At 44.6% G+C, this 23,973-nt stretch overlaps 1 protein-coding gene across 3 annotated transcripts in view; it reads right to left on the reverse strand.

Annotated features, from left to right (window-relative positions):
* LOC311133908 (metabotropic glutamate receptor 2-like) overlaps positions 1 to 22,929 on the reverse strand; it is a gene marked incomplete at both ends in the record, with an annotated part of 64,330 nt that extends 41,401 nt beyond the window's left edge. For 2 of the 3 annotated variants that reach the window (XM_084167521.1, XM_084167520.1), the window contains one exon: positions 22,414 to 22,929. In XM_084167521.1, coding sequence (XP_084023647.1) covers positions 22,414 to 22,929 — 516 coding nt within the window. The remainder of the gene's footprint in view (positions 1 to 22,413) is intronic. The other variant, XM_084167522.1, reaches the window with a different exon arrangement.
* Positions 22,930 to 23,973: the final 1,044 nt, after the last annotated feature.

Consider the following 23,973-nt stretch of genomic DNA (forward strand, 5'->3'; position numbering starts at 1 on the left):
TTCGGTGTTTGTCTTGTGTTGTCTAGTTAGTACACCTGTTGCATATTAGTGTTGATTGTGTAGCATATAAGTTCCCTTGTTTTACGTCTGGGCTTTGTGTGTTATTGTTCATTGTCTTGTTGATGTTCGGCCTAGCTACTACTTCGGATTACGCATATGGTGTTTTTCCCTCCAGTGTTGGAGACGTTTGTTTTGTGCGTATCGCTCAGTAAAGTAGTCAACCTGATTCTCTGTGTCCTGCGTCTGACTTCACTCGCCGCATGCACATCACCTCCTGACACTCTGAATGTGAAGTTGGACTGTTGCAGTCTTCCTCCTACACTGAGTAGTTCGTGTTCGTCCAGGAACGGTATCAGTTCTCTGATTTTACAGTCATTGTTTAGGATTTTTCCTGTTTGATCTCCTGACTGAAACGTTGTTGTTGTGGTACCTTGATCCAGTACTTTTCTGCCTCGGACAGTTCGTCAGTAGTCAGTTCACCTTGCATCTTTATGTTTGTACGAGCATTAGCTATGAATCTCTTTATCCAGGTGGTCACTGAACACTCTATTCAGTTTGCTTTACCTTTGAAGCTCCAACACTGGTTCAGTGACGTCTGTGATGTTTGCTGTGAGCTGTACAGTGACCTGGCGACTGGACTTGAGTTCTGTATTCACATCTTTTGGAACCTTGTCATCATTAGTCTCCTCTGACTGATTGGGTGACGTCAGAATGCTGGGTCCATTCCACCATAGCTGGCTCTGTGTCAAGTTTCGAACAGTTTGTCCTCTTGTAGGGAGGTCGGCTGGATTTGTTTTCCCTTCAATATGTGACCATGACTCTGGATTGGTCAAGGACTGGATCTCTATCACTCTGTTTGCGACAAACTGTTTCCATTTCTGAGCTGAGCTGCAAATCCAATGCAGTACGATCATCGAGTCTATCGACATTTTGATCTGTTTCTGTTCCATGTTCACTGTGGTTATCAGGTTGTTTGCTAGTCTCGCTCCAATCACAGCTCCCTTGAGCGCCAGTCGTGGCAGCATTTTCTTGAGTGGGGCTACCCTGGACTTGGATGCAACTAGATTTGTTGTTGTTTCCCCGTCTTGTGTTTCACCTTGCAGGTAAGCTACTGCACTGTAAAGCATTTCCCTTGCATCACAGAACACGTGTAGTTTCAGTGTGTGGCTGTTCTGCTGCTGCATGTCTGTTCTGTATTACCTTGGTATGGCGAGTTGGTGTAGGTAGGGTAGTTCTGAACACCACTTTATTATATAGTGAACAGGTTGCCATTTCAGATGCAGCCTGTGAAATGTTACTGTATCTGCTGACAATGCTCTTTACCAGGAAGTCACCCACAGACAAATCCACTACATGTTAATAGCCTCTAACACTTCCTCCCACCTCCATACCAACAACAATGCAAGGCTCTGAGTGAGTGACCTCAAAAACCACCTTGATAAACACACCTATCACACACGCACACACAGCTATGCGCGCATGCATACACGCACACATGCCTGTGTAATCTGGTTCTCTCCCCAGTCTCCCGTAATGCGGGACCAATTGTAAAAAAAAAAAAATGAAATGATTCCAGCACTTTTTCATATCATCATAGCTGATACCAGAAGATATAAGCATGTCATGCATATTGATGCCTTTAGAAAGTATTCACACCCCTTGAATTTTGTTGTGTTACAGTGTGAATTTAAAATGGATTAAATTGAGATGTTTTGTCACTGGCATACACACAATACCCCATAATGTTAACGTGGAATTATATTTTTTCAAAACGTATGCAAATTAATAAAAAATGAAAAGCTGAAATGTCTTCAGTCCATAAGTATTTGTTATGGCAAGCCTAAATAAGTCCAGGAGTAAAAATGTGCTTAACAAGTCATATAATAAGTTGCCTGGACTCAGTCTGTGTGCAATAATAGTGTTTAATATGATTTATGTACCCCACACATACAATTATCTGTAAGGTCCCTCTGTCAAGCAGTGAATTTCAAACAAAGATTCAACCACAAAGACCAGGGATGTTTTCCAATGCCTCACAAAGAAGGGCACCTATTGGTAGATGGGTAAAAAACAAAAAAAAGCAGACATTGAATATCCCTTTGAGCATGGTGAAGTTATGAATTGTGTATCAATACCCCCAGTCACTACAAAGATACAGGCGTCCTTCCTAACTCAGTTGCCAGAGAGGAAAGAAACCACTCAGGGATTTCACCATGAGGCCAATGGTGACTTTAAAACAGTTACAGAGTTTAATCGCTGTAATAGGATGGATCAACAACATTGTAGTTACTCCACAATACTAACTTCATTGACAGAGTGAAAAGAAGGAAGCCTGTACAACATAAAAAATATTCCAAAACATGCATCCTGTTTGCAACAAGGCGCTAAAGTAATACTGCAAAAAATGTGGTAAAGCAATTCACTTTTTGTCCTGAATACAAAGTGTTATGTTTGGGGCAAATCCAATAAAACACATTACTGAGTACCACTCTCTGTATCTTCAAGCATAGTGGTGGCTTCATCATGTTATGGGTAGCTTGTAAAAAGAATAATGGGCAAATATTGTACAATCCAGGTGTGTAAAGCTCTTAGAGACTCACCCAGAAAGACTCACAGCTGTAATTGCTGCCAAAGGTGATTCTAACATGTATTGACTCAGGGGTGTGAATACTTACGTAAATGAGATATTTCTGTATTTCATTTTCAATAGATCAGCAAAAATGACAAAACACATGTTTTCACTCTGTCATTATGGGATACTGTGTGTAGATGGTAAAACTTTTTATTTATTTAATCAATTTTGAATTCAGGCTGTAACACAACAAAATATGGAATAGGTCAAGGGGTATGAATACTTTCTGAAGGCACTGTAATTACATGTACAATGCAGTGTGGAACACCTACAGGTTCTGAACAAATATATGACAATTCATTCCATGTCACCTTGTGAGAGAAGGAGGGAAAGAAAATAAAACAATTTCTCTGGGAGATGGGAGGGATAAAAGTGTGTGTTTGTGTGCAAGTGTGTGTGTTTGTGTGTGTGCACGTGGATATTGATTGGCTGGCATTATTTACACCAGGCTCAGTGTGGTACGTGGGGGCCTGCCTCTGACGAAACTGTGTCGATGAGAACATAAACCGCCTCTACCCTCCGTTCTATAGGCGAACGTACAATCACTGGAGAACAAAGTGGACGACCTCCATTCGAGACTATCCTAAAAACTGGACCTGAAGAACTGTAATATTCTATATTTCACGGAGTCGTGGCTGAACAAGGACATGGATAACATACATCAAGCTGTTTTTCTATGCATCGGCAGGACAGAACGTCAGCGTCAGTTAAGGTCAATGGAGGAGGTGTGTGTCTCTTTGTTAACAACAGATGGTGCACAATCTGTAATATTAAGGAAGTCTTGAGGTTCTATTCACCTGGGTTAGAATACCATATGATAAGTTGTAGACCATGTTATTTACGATGAGAGTTTATCTATATTTTTCATAGCTGTCTATTTACCACCACAAACCGATGCTGGCACTAAGACCGCACTCAACGATTTCTACCAGCATGTCACGTGTGCAACTAGAGGCAAAAAAAACTCTAGATCACCTTTACTCCACACACAGAAAAATGCATACAAACCTCTCCCTCACCCTCCATTTGGCAAATCTGACCATAACTATATCCTCCTGATTCCTGCTTGGAAGCAAAAACTCTAACAGGAAGTACCAGTGACACACTCAAAACGGAAGTGGTCTGATGAAGCAGATGCTAAGCTACAGGACTGTTTCGCTAGCGCAGACTGGAATATGTTCCGGGATTCATCCGATGGCATTGAGGAGTATACCACATCAGTCACGGGCTTCATTAATGAGTGCATCGATGACGTCTTCCCCACAGTGACCGTACATACATATCCCAACCAGAAGCCATGGATTACAGGCAACATCTGTACTGAGCTACAGGCTAGAGCTGCCACTTTCAAGGAGCAGGACACAAATCAGGACGCTTATAAGAAATCCCGCTACGCCCTCCAACGAACCATCAAACAGGCAAAGCGTCAATACAGGACTAAGATCGAATCCTACTACAACGGCTCTGACACTCGTCGGATGTGGCAGGGCTTGTAAACTATCACGGATTACAAAGGGAAACACAGCAAGCGAGCTGCCCAGTGACGCGAGGCTACCAGGTGAGCTAAATGCCTTCTATGCTCGCTTTGAGGCAAGCAACACTGAACAATGGATGAGAGCGCCAGCTGTTACAGACAACTGTGTGATCGCGCTCTAGGTAGCCGATGTGAGTAAGACTTTTAAACAGGTTAACATTCACAAGGTCGCAGGGCCAGACGGATTACCAGGACGCGTACTCAGAGCGTGAGCTGACCAGCTGGCAAGTGTCTTCACTGACATTTTCAACCTCTCTGTAATCCCTACATGTTTCAAGCAGACCACCATAGTCCCTGTGCACAAGAATGCCAAGGTAACTTGTCTAAATGACTATCGCCCATAGCACTCACATCTGTAGCCATGAAATGCTTTGGCTGGTCATGGCTCACATCAGCACAATCATCCCAGACACCCTGGACCCACTCCAATTCGCTTACCGCCCCAACAGATCCACAGATGACACAATCTCTATTGCACTCCACACTGCCCTTTCCCACCTGGACAAAAGGAACACCTATGTGAGAATGCTGTTCATTGACTACAGCTCAGTGTTCAACACCATAGTGCCCTCCAAGCTCATCACTAAGCTAAGGACTATGGGACTGAATACCTCCCTCTGCAACTGGATCCTGGACTTCCTGACATGCCACCCACAGGTGGTGAGAGTAGGCAACAACACATCCGCCACGCTGACCCTCAACACGGGGGCCCTCAGGGGTGTGCGCTTAGTCCCCCCCCCCCCCCGTACTCTCTGTTCACCCACGACTGCGTGGCCACACACGACTCCAACACCATCATTAAGTTTTCCGACGATGCAACGGTGACCTATAGGGAGTAGGTCAGAGACCTGGCAGTGTGGTGCCAGAACAACAACCTCTCCCTCAACGTCAGCAAGACAAATGAGCTGATCGTGGACTACAGGAAACGGAGGGCCGAGCTCACCCCCATTCACAAAGACGGGGCTGTAGTGGAGCTGGTCGAGAGCCTCAAGTTCCTAGTCCACATCACTAAGGATCTATCATGGTCCACACACACCAACACAGTCGTGAAGAGGGCATGACAACGCCTCTTCTCCCTCAGGAGGCTGAAAAGATTTGGCATTGGCCCTCAGATCCTCAAAAAGTTACCATTGAGAGCATCTTTAATGGCTGCATCAGCACTTGGTATGGCAACTTCCTGGCATCCAACCGCAAGGCGCTACAGAGGGTAGTGCGTACAGCCCAGTACATCACTGTGGCCAAGCTCCCTGCCATCAAGGACCTCTATACCAGGCGGTGTCAGAGGAAGACCCTAAAAATTGTAAAAGACTCCAGCCACCCAAGTCATAGACTGTTCTCTCTGCTACCGCATGGCAAGCGGTACCAATGCACCAATTCTGAAACCAACAGGAATCTGAACAGCTTCTACCTCCAAGTCATAAGACTGCTAAATAGTTAGTTAAAAAGTTAACCAAATAGCTACCCGGACTATCTGCATTGACCCTTTTTGTCTAATCACATACTCTGCTGCTAGTGTTTATTATCTGTCACTTCATTCCTAGTTATATGTACATATCTACCTCAGATACCTCGTGCCCATACACATCGACTCTGTACTGGTACCCCATGTATATAGCCAAGTTATTGTTACTCATTGTATATTAATTATTACTTTTATTATTACGTGTTTTACTTTTCTATTATTTCTCTATTTTCTTTCTCTCTGCATTGTTGGGAAGGTCCCGTAAGTACGCATTTCACTGTTAGTCTACACCTGTTGTTTACGAAGCATCTGACGAACAACGTTTGATTTGATTTTGATTTGAATCTGACGCAGTCCGACCTTCCCATCCTCTCACTTCTAAACACCATTCTGCCACACTAATTAGTGTGCCTCACTGCGGTTGGCAAAACGTCCAGTTTAAAAATAACTGTTCAGGGAGGGAGGGAGGCACATGACAAACATTTTACATTTTAGTCATTTAGCAGACGCTCTTATCCAGAGCGACTTACAGTTAGTGAGTGCATACATTTTCATACTGGCCCCCCGTGGGAAACGAACCCACAACCCTGACGTTGCAAGCGCCATGCTCTACCAACTGAGCTACAGGGGACGAAACCTTTTTTGAAGTTCACACCAAAATATAAATATTTTTTACCCTGCATTGCAATCTGTGTGAAGCTCAGTTGAGCAAACACACACAGTGAGAGATCCGTCCACCTTCCTATCCACTCAGTATGACAGTGACACATCATCAACACTCATACACTACAATAGCCTACACTAAACCTACACTCCTATATCTTCCTCATAATCTTCATTATCCACACTGAAATAACAACACCCCACCACCTCGAAATCACAGTGGACCTCCTTCCTCAAACAACACATATTGCCTCTAGTGATGAGAGTTATAAAACAGAAGCAGTGTGTCCTGTTTAATGTTTTATGGTACATACTGCCGTTTGTTTTGTGTTCCTCTAATTAAAAGCCACCATCTGGAACAAGGCTTAAAGGTCCAATGCAGCCGTTTTTATCTCAATATCAAATAATTTCTGGTAAACAATTAAAGGAAAGATTCACCCATTTTTAATGTTATATTATTAGTGTGCATCTCTGAGTGATGTTCTATCGATTCCCGGGGTCATTTAATGTTTTCTTGTGTATCTGAGCTACTGCCATTCAAGCAGGCAGAAATTTGGCCAGTGTGACGTAACATTGCAATAAAGCCACTCTCACTACACTGGAAGTTAATTGGAATACAACTTTTAGATCGCGAAAACGTCTATCATACATGTCAGATTTCAATACTGGCCGATGTCATAACGCGGGAGGTTATCTTCTCTTGAATGGGCCAATAATAATATTTTTGAGATATTCCTACATCGAGAAATGTGCAATTTAACAGAAGGACCACCACATTTCTCCTATTTATGTGCCTCTTCAGTCCAGGATGTATTGCATGGTGCCGTTCCATGGCCGTTGCGAATGTCAATCTCCACTCTGTGAGGCACATTGATCTGCAGGTTGAACATGGTGAGATTGTGGGCTTCTAAATTGATAGTGCAGTTTGTTTAGGCGATTTTACAGCTAACTAGCTACTTCACATGCTGATATAGACTTTGGTATTATTGTGTGTAGCTATGTTTGCTAGCTAGCTAGCTACCTAGATAGCTAGCCAGCCAGCCAATAGAAAGAACACTGCATTGTGGGTTTTATAGTCGACCTGAGCTGAAAAATATTTCCACAACGACTATCATGTTGCTATCAACCTTAATATAATGACAAAATGAAACATTTGTTGAAAAAAAATATTGTTCTCACATATTAGTGTTATTTAACACTGTGAATTATAGGAATTAGTTGTTTGGGTGGGTTTTTCCTTTACAGTGAGGGAAAAAAGTATTTGATCCCCTGCTGATTTTGTACGTTTGCCCACTGACAAATAAATGATCAGTCTATAATTTTAATGGTAGGTTTATTTGAACAGTGAGAGACAGAATACCAACAACAAAATTAAAAAAAACGCATGTCAAAAATGTTAGAAATGGATTTGCATTTTAATGAGGGAAATAAGTATTTGACCCCCTCTCAATCAGAAAGATTTCTGGCTCCCAGGTGTCTTTTATACAGGTAAACGAGCTGAGATTAGGAGCACACTCTTAAAGGGAGTGCTCCTAATCTCAGTTTGTTACCTGTATAAAAGACACCTGTCCAGAGAAGCAATCAATCAATCAGATTCCAAACTCTCCACCATGGCCAAGACCAAAGAGCTCTCCAAGGATGTCAGGGACAAGATTGTAGACCTACACAAGGCTGGAATGAGCTACAAGACCATCGCCAAGCAGCTTGGTGAGAAGGTGACAACAGTTGGTGTGATTATTCGCAAATGGAAGAAACACAAAATAACTATCAATCTCCCTCGGCCTGGGGCTCCATGCAAGATCTCACCTCGTGGAGTTGCAATGATCATGAGAACGGTGAGGAATCAGCCCAGAACTACATGGGAGGATCTCAAGGCAGCTGGGACCATAGTCACCAAGAAAACAATTGGTAACACACTATGCCGTGAAGGACTGAAATCCTGCAGCACCCGCAAGTTCCCCTGTTCAAGAAAGCACATATACAGGCCCGTCTGAAGTTTACCAATGAACATCTGAATGATTCAGAGGAGAACTGGGTGAAAGTGTTGTGGTCAGATGAGACCAAAATCGAGCTCTTTGGCATCAACTCAACTCACCGTGTTTGGAGGAGGAGGAATGCTGCCTATGACCCCAAGAACACCATCCCCACGTCAAACATGGAGGTGGAAACATTATGCTTTGGGGGTGTTTTTCTGCTAAGGGGACAGGACAACTTCAAGGGATGGTGGACGGGGCCATGTACCGTCAAATCGTGGGTGAGAACCTCCTTCCCTCAGCCAGGGCATTGAAAATGGGTCGTGGATGGGTATTCCAGCATGACAATGACCCAAAACACACGGCCAAGGCAACAAAGGAGTGGCTCAAGAAGAAGCACATTAAGGTCCTGGAGTGGCCTAGCCAGTCTCCAGACCTTAATCCCATAGAAAATCTGTGGAGGGAGCTGAAGGTTCGAGTTGCCAAAGTCAGCCTCGAAACCTTATTGACTTGGAGAAGATCTGCAAAGAGGAGTGGGACAAAATCCTTCCTGAGATGTGTGCAAACCTGGTGGCCAACTACAAGAAACGTCTGACCTCTGTGATTGCCAACAAGGGTTTTGCCACCAAGTACTAAGTAATGTTTTGCAGAGGGGTCAAATACTTATTTTCGTCATTAAAATGCAAATCAATTTATAACATTTTTGACGTGCGCTTTTCTGGATTTTTTAGTTGTTATTCTGTCTCTCACTGTTCAAATAAATCTACCATTAAAATTATAGACTGATCATTTCTTTGACAGTGGACAAACGTACAAAATCAGCAGGGGATCAAATTCTTGTTTCCCTCACTGTAAGTACTATACTATGTTTTCAATTAAAATGGTTAAAAAGAAACAAAAATAGCTTCTTAGTAAAGAGCAATTTCTCAAGGAATAATTTTGCTAGGACTGTCTGGGAGTGGTCTAAGTGGGGAGGGGAAAACTGAGAACTAGCTGTTATTGGCAGAGAGGTTTGGAACTCTCTTTCTTATTGCTCTATTAACTAATTTACCGCCTGGTGATGTCACAGTATTATTCCAACCTCATAGTGTGGAAATACACATAAAATACAGGAAAATCATGTTTTTGACTGCACTCTGCCTTTAATGAAGAAGAGAAAGAGTGATGTTTGAGTGCTGGAATAAGAACTGATGCTGGATCTTAATTTGATCACCCTGTTGCAAAACATGTATTGCGTTTTAGTTTTAAAAGGCTTCTGAAGTTTGCAATTTCCACTTTGAAATTCCACACTTGATTGTCCCTTACAAAAATGTATAACCCCTATAAAAATGTCCATTAATTATAATTCACATAATAATGAACATTTCCTGTTGTTACAGGATTATTTTCTGGCTCAAAATAAGATCCCACAGTGCCTTCAAAAAGTATTCACACCCCACATTTTGTTGTGTTACAGCCTGAATTTAAAATGGATTAAATTGAGATTTTGTGTCACTGACCTACACACAATACCTCATAATGTCAAAGTCTAATTATGTTTTTTTTGAAAATGTTACATATTAATTAAAAATGAAAAGCTGAAATGTCTTCAGTCCATAAGTATTCAACACCTTTGTTATGGCAAACCTAAAAAGTTCAGGAGTAAATATGTGCATAACAGGTCACATAATAAGTTGCATGGACTCACACTGTGTGCAATAATAATGTTTAACATGATTTTTGAATGACTACCTCATCTCTGTACCCCACAATTATCTATAAGGTCCCTCAGTCGAGCAGTGAATTTCAAACACAGATTCAACCACAAAGACCAGGGAGATTTTCCAATGGCTCGCAAAGATGGGCACCTATTGTTACATAAAAAAAAAAAAAATTCAGACATTGAGTATTCCTTTGGTGAAGTTATTAATTAAACTTTGGATGGTGTATCAATACACCCAGTCACTACAAAGATACAGGCATCCTTCATAACTCAGTTGCAGAAGAGGAAGGAAACTGCTCAGGGATTTCACCATGAGGCCAATTGTGACTTTAAAACAGTTACAGAGTTTAATGGCTGTGATAGGAGAAAACTGAGAATGGATCAACAACATTGTAGTTACTCAACAATACTAACCTAAATGACAGGGCGAAAAGAAGGAAGCCTGTACAGAATAAAAAATACTCCAAAACATACATCCTGCAATAAGGCACTAAAGTAAAACTTCAAAGAATGTGGCAAAGAAATGAACGTCCTGAATACAAGTGTTATGTTTGGGGGAAATCCAACACAACACATCACTGAGTACCACTCTTCATATTTTCAAGCATGGTGGTGGCTTCATTATGTTATGGGTATGCTTGTCTTCGGCAAGGACTAGGGAGTTTTTTAGGATAAAAAGGAATACAGCTAAGCACAGGAAAAATAATTGAGGAAAATCTGGTTCAGTCTGCTTTCCAACAGACACTGGGAGACAAATTCACCTTTCAGCAGGACAATAACCTAAAACACAAGGCCAAATATACACTGGAGTTGCTTACGAAGATGACATTCAATGCTCTTGAGTGGCCTAGTTACAGTTTTGACTTGAAAATGGCAATGATCAACAACCAACTTGACAGAGCTTGAAGAATTTTAAAAAGAATAATATGAAAATATCCAGGTGTGCAATGCTCTTAGATACTTACCCAGAAAGACTCACAGCTGTAATCACTGCCAAACATGTATTGATCCAGGGGTGTGAATACTTATGTAATGAGACATTTCTGTATTTCATTTTCAATAAATTTACAAAAATAAAATACAATGTTTTCCATTTGTCATTATGGGGTATTTTGTGTAGATGGGTGAGATTTGTAAAACATATTTATCTATTTTGAATTCAGGCTGTAACACAAAAATAATTGGAATAAGTCAAGGGGTATGAATAGTTTCTGAAAGCACTGTACATCTGTCCTGTACTGAACCACAGTCAGGATGGGACAACACTGATTTTTGTCATGCTGTTTAAAATAACAGCATGACATTCAAGGACAAAAGAGACACAGTTAAGATTAAAATTTTGATTTTGGCAATGTTGTGACACTGCCACATACATACAGTAACAGCACACCAATCAAGTGATATTATGAAGAAATCACTATAGAGAAACCATATGAAACAATGATCTGTCCTATGTTCAAATAATTCCATTCTGTATGGACGATAGACCTGTGTTTGCTATACCTGGGAGACAGAGACACCAGGTGAGCCCCCAAGGCGGCAGTTTTAATGTTCTAGAATAACTGTAGCCTGCTAAGCACAGTCTGTGCCTTCCGTTGATTTGAAATTACTATTGTTCACTGGGATCGTGTTCCTTATCTGTCGGATTATTCATGTGGATTACAAAACAGATCGCAGAGAAAGTTTTATTAGTGTGGACGCGCCTTCAAAAAAGTGTCTGTGGGTTTATTGAAATACATATTACTGAATTGATAAATCACTTACTACGTTCCCGTAGTTTTTTCTTGCTATAAATCCTGTTACATTTTGGGTGATATGTGATAATGTGATGCAGAGTCTCTCTTTATAATTTGCTGAATTTATTTATTGACATCCAGCACCTGCTTTAAGACATTGGATGTGCATACATAAATACGTAAAGGTTTATTTAAGTTGACAAATATAAATATTTTCTAGAATATTCACATGGAGTATGATGTTTGCTTGTGAGGAGTTCACGCAAAACCTTCTGTCTGAATACAAAGCATGACCACAGAATGCTCAAACTGGTATACAAACAGACCACCTAAGTAGACTGTCAGTTACTGTAGAAATAGTCCCAACTCTGACCACAACAAGCACCACACATACAGATTCCATTTCTAGTTGTGGTGGGTTTACAGTAGCAGCATAATTCATATAAAGAGCATCATTATAATGTTATAAAATGTATAGGCTATGCCATTATCATTTGCACCCATGCATAAGTAAATTCCAAACATATTAAAATGTTCTACTTGTGGTGGTTGGTTAGCAACAGCACAATTCATAAAGCCTAAAGAGCATCATTTCCAGTATGCAATTAAACTTGTCAGATGCCTATATCATCATTTAGCACGTGAACTAAGTGTCATTTAGGCCATAGTTACACCTTGCATTAACATGTGGTTGTCGTCATCCGATCAAGATGATCCAGTCACTATCTGATCGAGATTTGTTGCTTGTAGCAGGCATAGGTGTGTCTGTGACGGCCAATACAGCACGGCTTGGAAGCATTAGCATCCAGGGTCCAAACAACCAGTTTTATTAATGGTAATAAAATGTATCTTATCTGCACACTGTGTCCGCATTGTGACCAGATTCCATGGTCCCTCCCTGTATGCAATTTATTTCCAACCTGCCTTGGAACTACCCCTATGACACAAGCTATATAAATTAAAATAAAATAAAAACCTACACTCGATCCCTCCGATGTCAACAACTACAGACCAGTATCCCTTCTTTCTTTTCTCTCCAAAACTCTTGAGCGTGCGGTCTTGCTCTCTTGCTATCTCTCTCAGAATGACCTTCTTGATCCAAACCAGTCAGGTTTCAAGACTGGTCATTCAACTGAGACTGCTCTTCTCTGTGTCACGGAGGCTCTCCGCACTGCTAAAGCTAACTCTCTCTCCTCTGCTCTCGTCCTTCTAGACCTATCTGCTGCCTTTGATACTGTGAACCATCAGATCCTCCTATCCACCCTCTCCGAGTTGGGCATCTCCGGCGCGGCTCACTCTTGGATTGCGTCCTACTTGACAAGTCGCTCCTACCAAGTGGCGTGGCGAGAATCTGTCTCCGCACCACGTGCTCTCACCACTGGTGTCCCCCAGGGCTCAGTTCTAGGCCCTCTCCTATTCTCGCTATACACCAAGTCACTTGGCTCTGTCATATCCTCACATGGCCTCTCCTATCATTGCTACGCAGACGACACACAATTAATCTTCTCCTTTCCCCCTTCTGATAACCAGGTGGCGAATCGCATCTCTGCATGTCTGGCAGACATATCAGTGTGGATGACGGATCACCACCTCAAGCTGAACCTCGGCAAGACGGAGCTGCTCTTCCTTCCGGGGAAGGACTGCCCGTTCCATGATCTCGCCATCACGGTTGACAACTCCATTGTGTCCTCCTCCCAGAGTGCAAAGAGCCTTGGCGTGACCCTGGACAACACCCTGTCGTTCTCCGCTAACATCAAAGCGGTGACCCGATCCTGTAGGTTCATGCTCTACAACATTCGCAGAGTACGACCCTGCCTTACACAGGAAGCGGCACAGGTCCTAATCCAGGCACTTGTCATCTCCCGTCTGGATTACTGCAACTCGCTGTTGGCTGGGCTCCCTGCCTGTGCCATTAAACCCCTACAACTCATCCAGAACGCCGCAGCCCGTCTGGTGTCCAACCTTCCCAAGTTCTCTCACGTCACCCCGCTCCGCACACTGCACTGGCTTCCAGTTGAAGCTCGCATCTGCTACAAGACCATGGTGCTTGCCTACGGAGCTGTGAGGGGAACGGCATCTCCGTACCTTCAGGCTCTGATCAGTCCCTACACCCAAACGAGGGCATTGCGTTCATCCACCTCTGGCCTGCTGGCCCCCCTACCTCTGCAGAAGCACAGTTCCCGCTCAGCCCAGTCAAAACTGTTCGCTGCTCTGGCACCCCAATGGTGGAACAAGCTCCCTCACGACGCCAGGACAGCGGAGTCACTCACCACCTTCCGGAGACACTTGAAACCCCACCTCTTTAAGGAATATCTGGGATAGGATAAAGTAATCATTCTACCCCCCCTTACCCCACCCCAAAGAAGAAAAAATAAAGAATAATAATAAAAATAAAAAATAATTATTGTAAAGTGCTGTCACGACCGTCTTGAAAGGGAGCAGACCAATACGCAGCGCGTTGAGTGAACATGATGACTTTAATGAGTACAGCACGTAAATACAAAACAAAAGACGATAGTGAAGTCCAACAGTGACAATGACTGAACTTGGAACAAAAACCCACAATTCCCACAGGAAAACAATCAGAATAAATATGGCTCCCAATCAGAGATAACGAGCCGACAGCTGACACTCGTTACCTCCGATTGGGAGTCATCGACCAAACCTAGAAATGCAGCCAACAGAAAGGCAAACCTAGAAACAAAACCAAAACCCAACAAAACAAAATACACCCTGGCTCAAATACAAAAGTCCCAGAGCCAGAGTGTCACAGTACCCCCCCCTAAAGGTGCGCACTCCGGGCGCACCAGCATACAGTCTAGGGGAGGGTCTGGGTGGGCGTCTGTCCACGGTGGCGGTTCTGGCCCTGGTCGTGGTCCCCACCCCACCTTAGTCACTATCCGCCTCCGTAGCCTCCTCCACATGACCACCCCCCAACTAAACCCCACTGGATTAAGGGGCGGCACCGGACTAAAGGGCAGCACCGGACTAAGGGGCAGCACCGGACTAAGGGGCAGTACCGGACTAAGGGGCAGCACCAGGATAAGGGGCAGCACCGGGCTAAGGGACAGCACCGGACTCAATGGCGGATCCTGGCTGGCTGGCTCTGGCGGATCCTGGCTGGACGGCTCTGGCGGATCCTGGCTGGACGGCTCTGGCGGATCCTGGCTGGACGGCTCATGGCTGGCTGAAGGATCTGGCTGCTCATGGCTGGCCGACGGATCTGGCTGCTCATGGCTGGCTGACGGATCTGGCTGCTCATGGCTGGCCGACGGATCTGGCTGCTCATGGCTGGCCAACGGATCTGGCTGCTCATGGCTGGCTGAAGGATCTGGCTGCTCATGGCTGGCTGACGGATCTGGCTGCTCATGGCTGGCTGACGGATCTGGCTGCTCATGGCTGGCTGACGGATCTGGCTGCTCATGGCTGGCTGACGGATCTGGCTGCTCATGGCTGGCTGACGGCTCTGGCTGATCCTGTCTGGCGGAAGGCTCTGGCTGATCCTGTCTGGCGGAAGGCTCTGGCTGATCCTGTCTGGCGGAAGGCTCTAGCGGCTCCGGTCTGGCGGACGGCTCTGAAGGCTCATGGCAGACGGGCGGCTTTGCAGGCTCAGTCCAGACGGGCAGTTCAGGCCCCGTTGGGCAGACGGGCAGTTCAGGCCCCGTTGGGCAGACGGCAGACTCTGGCCGTCTGAGGCGCACCGTAGGCCTGGTGCGTGGTGCCGGAACTGGAGGTACCGGGCTGAGGACACGCATCTCAGGGCTAGTGCGGGGAGAAGCAACAGGGCATGCTGGACCCTGGGAACGCACATAAAGCCTAGTGCGGGGAGCAGGAACAGGGCATGCTGGACCCCGGGGACGCACATAAGGCCTAGTGCGGAGAGCAGGAACAGGGCATGCTGGACCCTGGGGACGCACATAAGGCCTAGTGCGGAGAGCAGCAACAGGACGCACAGGACTCGGGGAACACACAGGAGGCTTGGTGCGTGGTGTAGGCACTGGTGGTACTGAGCTGGAGCGGGGAGGTGGCGCTGGAAATACCGGACCGTGCAGGCTTACTGGCCCCCTTGAGCACTGAGCCTGCCCAACCTTACCCGGGTTGATGCTCCCCGTCGCCCGACCAGTACGGGGAGGTGGAATAACCCGCACCGGCCTATGTGGGCGAACCGGGAACACCATGCGTAAGGCTGGTGCCATGTACGCCGGCCCGAGAAGACGCACTGGTAGCCGGATGCGTTGGGCCGGCTTCATGACATCTGGCTCAATGCTCACTCTAACCCGGCCGATACGTGGAGCTGGAATGTACCGAACCGGGCTATGCCTGCGTACAGGAGACACCATGCGCTCTACTGCGTAACACGGTGTCTGCCCGTACTCTCGCTCTCCACGGTCAGTCCAGGGAGTAGGCGCAGGTCTCCTACCTGACTTCGCCACACTCCCTTTAAGCCCCCCCCCAAGAAATTTTTGGGTAGTACCCACGGGCTTCCAGCCTTGACTCCGTGCTGCCTCCTCATACCGCCTCCTCTCGGCTTTAGCTGCCTCCAGCTCTTCACGAGGGCGGCGATATTCTCCCGGTTGTGCCCAAGGACCCTTTCCATCCAGTATCTCCTCCCATGTCCATGAATCCTTGATAGGCGTCCATAAATCCTGTTGCCGCTTGACACGCTGCTTGGTCCTGTTTTGGTGGGTTTTTCTGTCACGACCGTCTTGAAAGGGAGCAGACCAATACGCAGCGCGTTGAGTGAACATGATGACTTTAATGAGTACAGCACGTAAATACAAAACAAAAGACGATAGTGAAGTCCAACAGTGACAATGACTGAACTTGGAACAAAAACCCACAATTCCCACAGGAAAACAATCAGAATAAATATGGCTCCCAATCAGAGATAACGAGCCGACAGCTGACACTCGTTACCTCCGATTGGGAGTCATCGACCAAACCTAGAAATGCAGCCAACAGAAAGGCAAACCTAGAAACAAAACCAAAACCCAACAAAACAAAATACACCCTGGCTCAAATACAAAAGTCCCAGAGCCAGAGTGTCACAAGTGCTTGTCCCACTGGCTATCATAAAGTGTATGCATCAATTTGTAAGTCGCTCTGGATAAGAGCGTCTGCTAAATGACGAAAATGTAAAAAAAATGTAAATTTAAATGTAAATTGACAGAAAACAGCACACTTTTATAGTCAATAGTTGTATACTCTCATCATTACAGCCTACTTTTGTTATCCAATGTTTTAAGACTTGGTGTAATACTGTCCCGTTAACCTCAACCTGTCCACAGCCGTACAAATAAATATTCTGTGAAACTCTCCCATCCCTAAAAAAGCCACCACACAAACGAGCTGAGTATCTGGATGTGTACAAAATACAATGAATGCACAGCATAAATAAAAATGACACTTAGGCCCTAATGCACACAGTAGAAACAGAAACAGGTTAAGTTACAGAGTAGGCTACAAAGTGCATCTCCTAATGGTTGAACACATTTATCCAAACAGGTCTCTGTACAGGGTTGATCTTTAAGCATGGATGTTTACATACGTTGTCTTTATATTATTGTAATCTTGTATTGAAACCTTTGACATCGCTATCTTGTGACGTTGAAGTTGTCTCCACCTCTATTTTAACGCGACGCTAACTTCCACCCCAATGCAGTTTGAGAAAGACCTGCCTTCTTCTCCAGTGCCAGATAATCATATGTACTGAACATGTTGGGAAAAGGTCAGCTCATGCTCTTTGTTTTATTCAGAATTATTTACAATCGTGGAAGTGGCCTCGCTCATGCTTTAAAGCTATGCATCAGCTTGGACATCTTCTGCATTTAATGCTAGCGATTTTTGGGGAAAATGCTAAAAGATTCACAGACTATAATAGAATAGAATATAATACACAAAAGGATTGCATTATATTCCAGTGGTCAGATTCTTATTTAGTAGCCTATAGGCCTAAACAGGTTTACCAAAGCAACAGAAATGTGACATGCTGGGAGAACGACCGTGTTTGGTTTCCTCCAAATCATTGATCAGTGATAATTCAGTAACGGAGGCTCTTTCACTCATCGAGGGTTGATAAACTGATATACTAGCAGTACAGAATATAAACTGAACTACAAATGTATTGGGGATGCATGATGGACTATGATGGAGTGGCAGCAGAAGTGTATGGCAAGGTATAATGTATGCCTAATTTTCTATAGACAAGCCACTGTATTATAATACCACTGTAGCCTATTATTTTCATATCTGGTATAGCAACTGAATTAGACTATTCTTCACATTCCCCAAAAAGTTTATGAAGCGTTCAGCAGCTCAATATCTCCATTATCCACAGCACTGTCCAGAATGAACGATGGGATGGTCACCCAATGCCGTGTCCAGCTCTGAATAAAATGGGCATTGGGTTCTCCCGTTCCCACTCCTGCTATTAGAGTCCTTCGCCTTTCTGTACGATGTTTTCAAATATTAGATTTGCGCTGGCATTGGACGTGGGGACGGGAGAATCCTTTTTTCTCTCATATTTCTATATGCGTTATCTAATTTCGATTTGACTGTGGCATCCGACCACAGTGGCAGTAGGCACTTGGATTCTAAGACCATGATCTTAATTTTAGAAGAATTGTAGAGGTATCACTGCCTACAATTACTACCTCAACTGGCCGGTGTGATTTCTTTTTAGAGGGTGGGAGAACCGTAATGGACAGATTTATACGCTTTTGCTGTCAGGATTCGTCTACACTTGAAGGATATTCGTACAAGATGCTTCTTTGACTACCTCCGGAGGTGGTCAGGAAGATCTAATCACAATCTGTTCACAATGCATCTTTTGATTCTCTACACCTGTCGACAAATGTGAACACAATCATAATGTGGACAAGATCTGCACAACTGATGCATGTTAGAACCAGGTATAAACGGGGCTCCTGTTATCAGTGATGCTTCGCCCCAAGCCTCATCCCAGACGGCCATACAACCTTTTCACATCTATGTGAGAAAAAACAGCTAATCTATACGGGAATGATGCCATGCCATGTGCTCTCTGTCTGAGTCTCCTGTTATAGCCTATGGCACATCCCAAATGGAACCCTTTTCCCTATATAGTGCACTACTTTTGATAGGGCTCTGGTCAAAATTAGTGCACTATAAAGGGAATAGGGTGCCATTTGGAATGCAAAATGGGCTTTTATTCTCGGCGGTGAATGACTGGTTCGACGCCCATGGGTATAAGCACAAACAGACGGCCAGCACATCACACAACCCCCTCTCAGCCAGCCCTTGGTCCCAGTGACAGGCATCCAGGCTGAGGCAGCATCGCTGCATCTTCCCCCCACCCCTAGTCAGGTGGACACGTCTATGCCAAGATTCTGTGTTTCTCCGTGGCCCTGTTGCACCCCACAGATGGGAAAAGCAAAGCTGCTCCTCTGAAGGATGCAGGCAGCACCACAGAATTGAATAACATTCTAAATTAGTGTTGTATTGTATCTCTATGGGCAGAGCTCTCCAGGGGCATCATTTCACTGGCCCTGGTGGTGTCCTTCATCTCACATACTAAACTCTGCCTCTGATTCTGTGGCACAGTGGGACAGACTGAGTAAGCATAAACACATATACAAACATCTCTGCCTCTGAGACACATTGGGACTGAGTACGTAAGCAGCCGCCCTCCTTCTGACAAACCACACCACAGGCTCCTCAGTCATCACTACTCACATAGGAGTGAGTCAATGAAGGGGACCTGGAAGTATAGGGCCACTGCCAACAGAACATTGAACCCCAATGACATTATGACAGTACTGTAAGCATGTATTCCAATTCTAATCCATATGGAAGCACTCAAAAGCTCGGGTTTTTCCAAAACCTTTATGTGTGACAGTCCAGTAAAGTGTCCCTCTCTGTCACCCTTTCTCACTCACGGTGAAGTATTCACTTCCTTTCAGATCTCCTGTCACTGACTGTCACTGACCACAAAAGGGGCCACGGACGGCAACACAGATCCATAAAGCTCTACTCTCTCAGCAGGGAGGCTTTGTGTTCACTGCGGTCTCAATTGACTAGACTGGAGTGTTTAATGCAATCCCTGCTGTGTTGTCTGGTGTTTCTCTACAGTACCACACTGAGAGGTATAGACCGGCCCCATGAATGTACTTTATCTAGACACTGAACACAAGCATAAATTAGATCTTAAAAGTTAGATCGGCTGCTAAATAGAATGCATATTAAATTAAAGAATGCAGTCGCTGGAAACATTCTACAGACTGATCCAAGGGAACCCTGTCATTTTACTCTGTTTGTTTCTTTATGGAGGATGACATTATGAATTATACTTTTCCGGATTCTTCAAAAAGGAAAAAATTAACTCTGTCAGATCACACCTCTAATAGACCCTATAGTTGAATTGTCCAAGTTACAATCTCATTGATCAACGATTGATTGACTCAGTCTTCGTTAGGCATAAACTGTACAATACAATAACTTAATGACTTCATGAGCAGAAGCTTTATCATTCATTAAGCAAATAGAAATTACTGCTCTGCCTCATCACATCTGACAGAGAGTCATCTATCAAGTGATTTGCTATAACGTCCAGTTAAGACTTGTCATTTAGCGCTTGCTAGAAGTGAATACTGTACTTGATAAATCACTCCAGAAGTCACTTGTTGTGGACTATTCTGTGTTGCAAATGGGACCCTTTTCCCTATGTAGTGCCCTTTTCCCCATATATGCCCTTGGGATGCAAACTATGTTTCACCAAGGCTTTGCACTTTACAAAGGCCTTCCCATAAAGTCACAGCTCATAAGTGTGATCATATTGTGATCTGATCCGTACATTTTTTGACTGGCATGGTGCTGATGGATTCTGAAGCAGACATGCTGCAACACTCCATGATGAAACGTTCTGTCTGTGGGATCACTTCATCAAAAGCAATACACACACGCATACATGTACGCATGCACACACACACACATGCACAAACATGCACTCAAACACATACACACACTTCTCTATCAGCCCCATCGTTGACATGATCAATAACTAACAACATCCCTCCCAGTGTAACGCCCCATCTATGAATTATACAATTATTCATGCTGGCCTCCTCTCCTTTAAGCCTAGTGCATCATGGGTAATTACATTAGCCTAAACCCTGGGAGTGGAGTACAGGTGTTAATTAAGTAGCTACGTCTCTGACTCCGTGTCGCCTCAGGCTCCTCTTCATAGGTGTGGAGAAAGGTCAGCGTTCTCCTTGTGCTGGACGGAATTTATCGCGTTGACAATGTGATGGAGGTCCCTGTGAACAAATGCCGTGGCGGAGCAGAGCTTTAAACACCTACTGCAGGCAGCTACTGCAGGCACCAACTGCAGGCAGCTACTGTCAAAGCTGGAGCTAGAGGCAAGTTCCTGTGGCTCAGTGGAGGTAGGTAGCCAGGTGAGGATATGATGCAATTCGCTTCCGGTAACTGTTTTCTTCTTTTTTAAAGTTTTTAATTTTGTAAAAATATATATTACACTTCCTATTCAACGAGACAGCATCTCAAAGACATAGTGTACACACTTATAGACACAGCAACCCACTCAAACATTAACACACACACAAACAAGCACACACGCAGGCACGCACGTACACACACACAAACACAGTATGTGGAGTACTAACTAATACAACAGGAACAAGACAACATCTCAGCTGGAACCAATTAGTTACAGAGAGCTTTGATTCGTCATCTTTCAATCTCAGCTCCATCTCCCTCTGCTGCTCGTGAAACCTGAATACTGATCAATGTCAGCATCAACATCCTATTAGCGGCACATCTCTACCGGCATGTCTCACATATTATCCACCAGCAGGTATACAGATGTAGGATCTTAATTTGAGCCAGTTTGCTACAGAAGGAAAATAATCTTGCAGCAACAGCAAATTTGAATTATTATGTGGATTATAATTCATGGACATTTTTTGTAGGGGTTGATACATTTTTTGTTAGGGCAAATCAAGTGTGACATTTTAAAGTGGAAAAAACTAACTTTAGAAGCCTTTTTAAACATCAAATACACTACAAGTTTGCATACCCTGCAGTGCAGGAAAATTCTCAGCAACAAAATAATGATCAAATTAAGATCCTACATCTGTATGCAGGCATAGGCACAGAAAAAAGACAAATTTAACACCAGATAACTAATGTGCAAAGGAATAATACTGTGTGGCTAACAGGTAAAAAGACTGCATAGCTGCATTGTCCAAGGCTCGTTTTGGAATCTTTGATGACTCAAAGAAACTGAACAAAACTTAGTGGTCCTATCTGCTGGTGGGTACAGGTAGCCTACCTTATGCTCAATTGTTTGTAATGTGTCATATATTAGGCATAATCAAAAATTATATTGTATGTGGATTCATTCATAGTATGAATCACAAAAAAATGACACAAAGGGGACACCTTAGACTGCTATGGGTGAGGTGTGAGTCGACGAGGTGTAAAGGTACCTGTATGGACATTTTTTACATTTTTAGGCATTTAGAAGACGCGCTTATCCAGAGCGACTTTCAGTTAGTGAGTGCATACATTTTTATTTTATTTTCATACTGGCTCCCCGTGGGAATCGAACCCACAACCCTGGCGTTGCAAGCGCCATGCTCTACCAACTGAGCTACACGTGGACCATAGACTGTATAGAAACACAGTCATAACCAGATTCCTATGAGAAACGTACCTGGATAGACACGTCACTGTAGGAGCCCCCGATGACTCCAGAGATGGCCAGTGGGACGTCATCCTGGATGGGGTTGGATCCATCTGGGCAGATGAACCCCGGCTCATGCACCTTGGTGAGGGAGGCTCGTACGAACTCCAGGCTCTGCTCCAGAGCGTAGGTGTCCTTAGAGCAGGTGTCTAGGATGTGGGCTCCCAGCCTGAGACCCGGCAGCAGCCTCTCATCCGCGTTGATCTCGTCCAGCGCTAACAGCATCGCCTCCAGTCTCTGGATTCCTCTCTGCTCGTTGATCTTCCCACAGTCCTCCGCCCCCTCGCCCTTCTCGTGCACCGGGAACAGACCGCCGATCACCAGGTCCCCATCGATGGTGATCTCCCTCTTGGTGGAAGGAGGGAATCTGTTGTTAGGGCTGGGCAGGGCCTCGGGGATGAGCAAGTCAAAGAGGAGCAAGTGGAGGGACCACCATGGGGCAGCCTTGGCCCAGAGCCCGGGGCAGAGGAGGCCGGAGGTGGGCATGGTCAGGTCGGGTAGCTGAGGTCAGTATGGTGGGTAGAGGAGTGGGACACAGGAGGGTCTTACAGGTCCTGGGGCTGGGTGAGGTGGATCGCTCTAGAGCCCTCTCTCGACACTCGTGGCATCTTGGTTACTCGCTGCAAGTGAAGGAGAGACGATGGATCAATATATCATTATTCATGTTACAGTGCATCAATGTTGTGGTATTTCAGTCATAAAGGTAATTGATACACATTTGTAACCAGTATTTGTATAATATTTTTGCCCCCTTTAAAATAAAAGCATAGAATTTATTCCAAACTATCACAGATGCTATTTGGTCCTACTACTCATGGGAGGAGGGTGTGAACATCCAACCTTTCCTCTCTACCTCCAGTCCAGTTTAAGGTGTAAAGGGGAATAGATAGCTCTCTCTCTCTCTCTCTCTCTCTCTCTCTCTCTCTCTCTCTCTCTCTCTCTCTCTCTCTCTCTCTCTCTCTCTCTCTCTCTCTCTCTCTCTCTCTCTCTCTCTCTCTCTCTCTCTCTCTCTCTCTCTCTCTCTCTCTCTTCTCTCTCTCTCTCTCTCTCTCTCCTCTCTCCCTCCTCCTCTCTCTCTCCTCTCTCTCTCTCTCCTCTCTCTCTCTCTCTCTCTCTCTCTCTCTCTCTCTCTCTCTCTCTCTCTCTCTCTCTCTCTCTCTCTCTCTCTCTCTCTCTCTCTCTTCTCTCTTCTCTCTCTCTCTCTCTCTCTCTCTCCCTCTCTCTCTCTCCTCTCTCTCTCTCTCTCTCTCTCTCCTCTCTCTCTCTCTCTCTCTCTCTCTCTCTCTCTCTCCATGTTGCTCATAATGATGCTTCAGTTAAAGGACCACTGGTTCATGAGGTCCCCGTTAGCCTGATAGTCTTGCCTGCGTCCTAAATGGCACCATATTCCCATATATTGTGCTACTTTTGAACAGGACCCATAGGGCACTGGTCAGAAATAGTGGACTATGTAGGAAATAGGGTGCCATTTGGGATGCACACTATTTCTTAGCTTAGCTTAGTGGAGTCTGCCACTAGCACAGTCAGTGT

This window comes from Coregonus lavaretus, assembly GCF_964263955.1.
Source record: "Coregonus lavaretus genome assembly, chromosome: 8".
Taxonomy (NCBI): Eukaryota; Metazoa; Chordata; class Actinopteri; order Salmoniformes; family Salmonidae; genus Coregonus; species Coregonus lavaretus.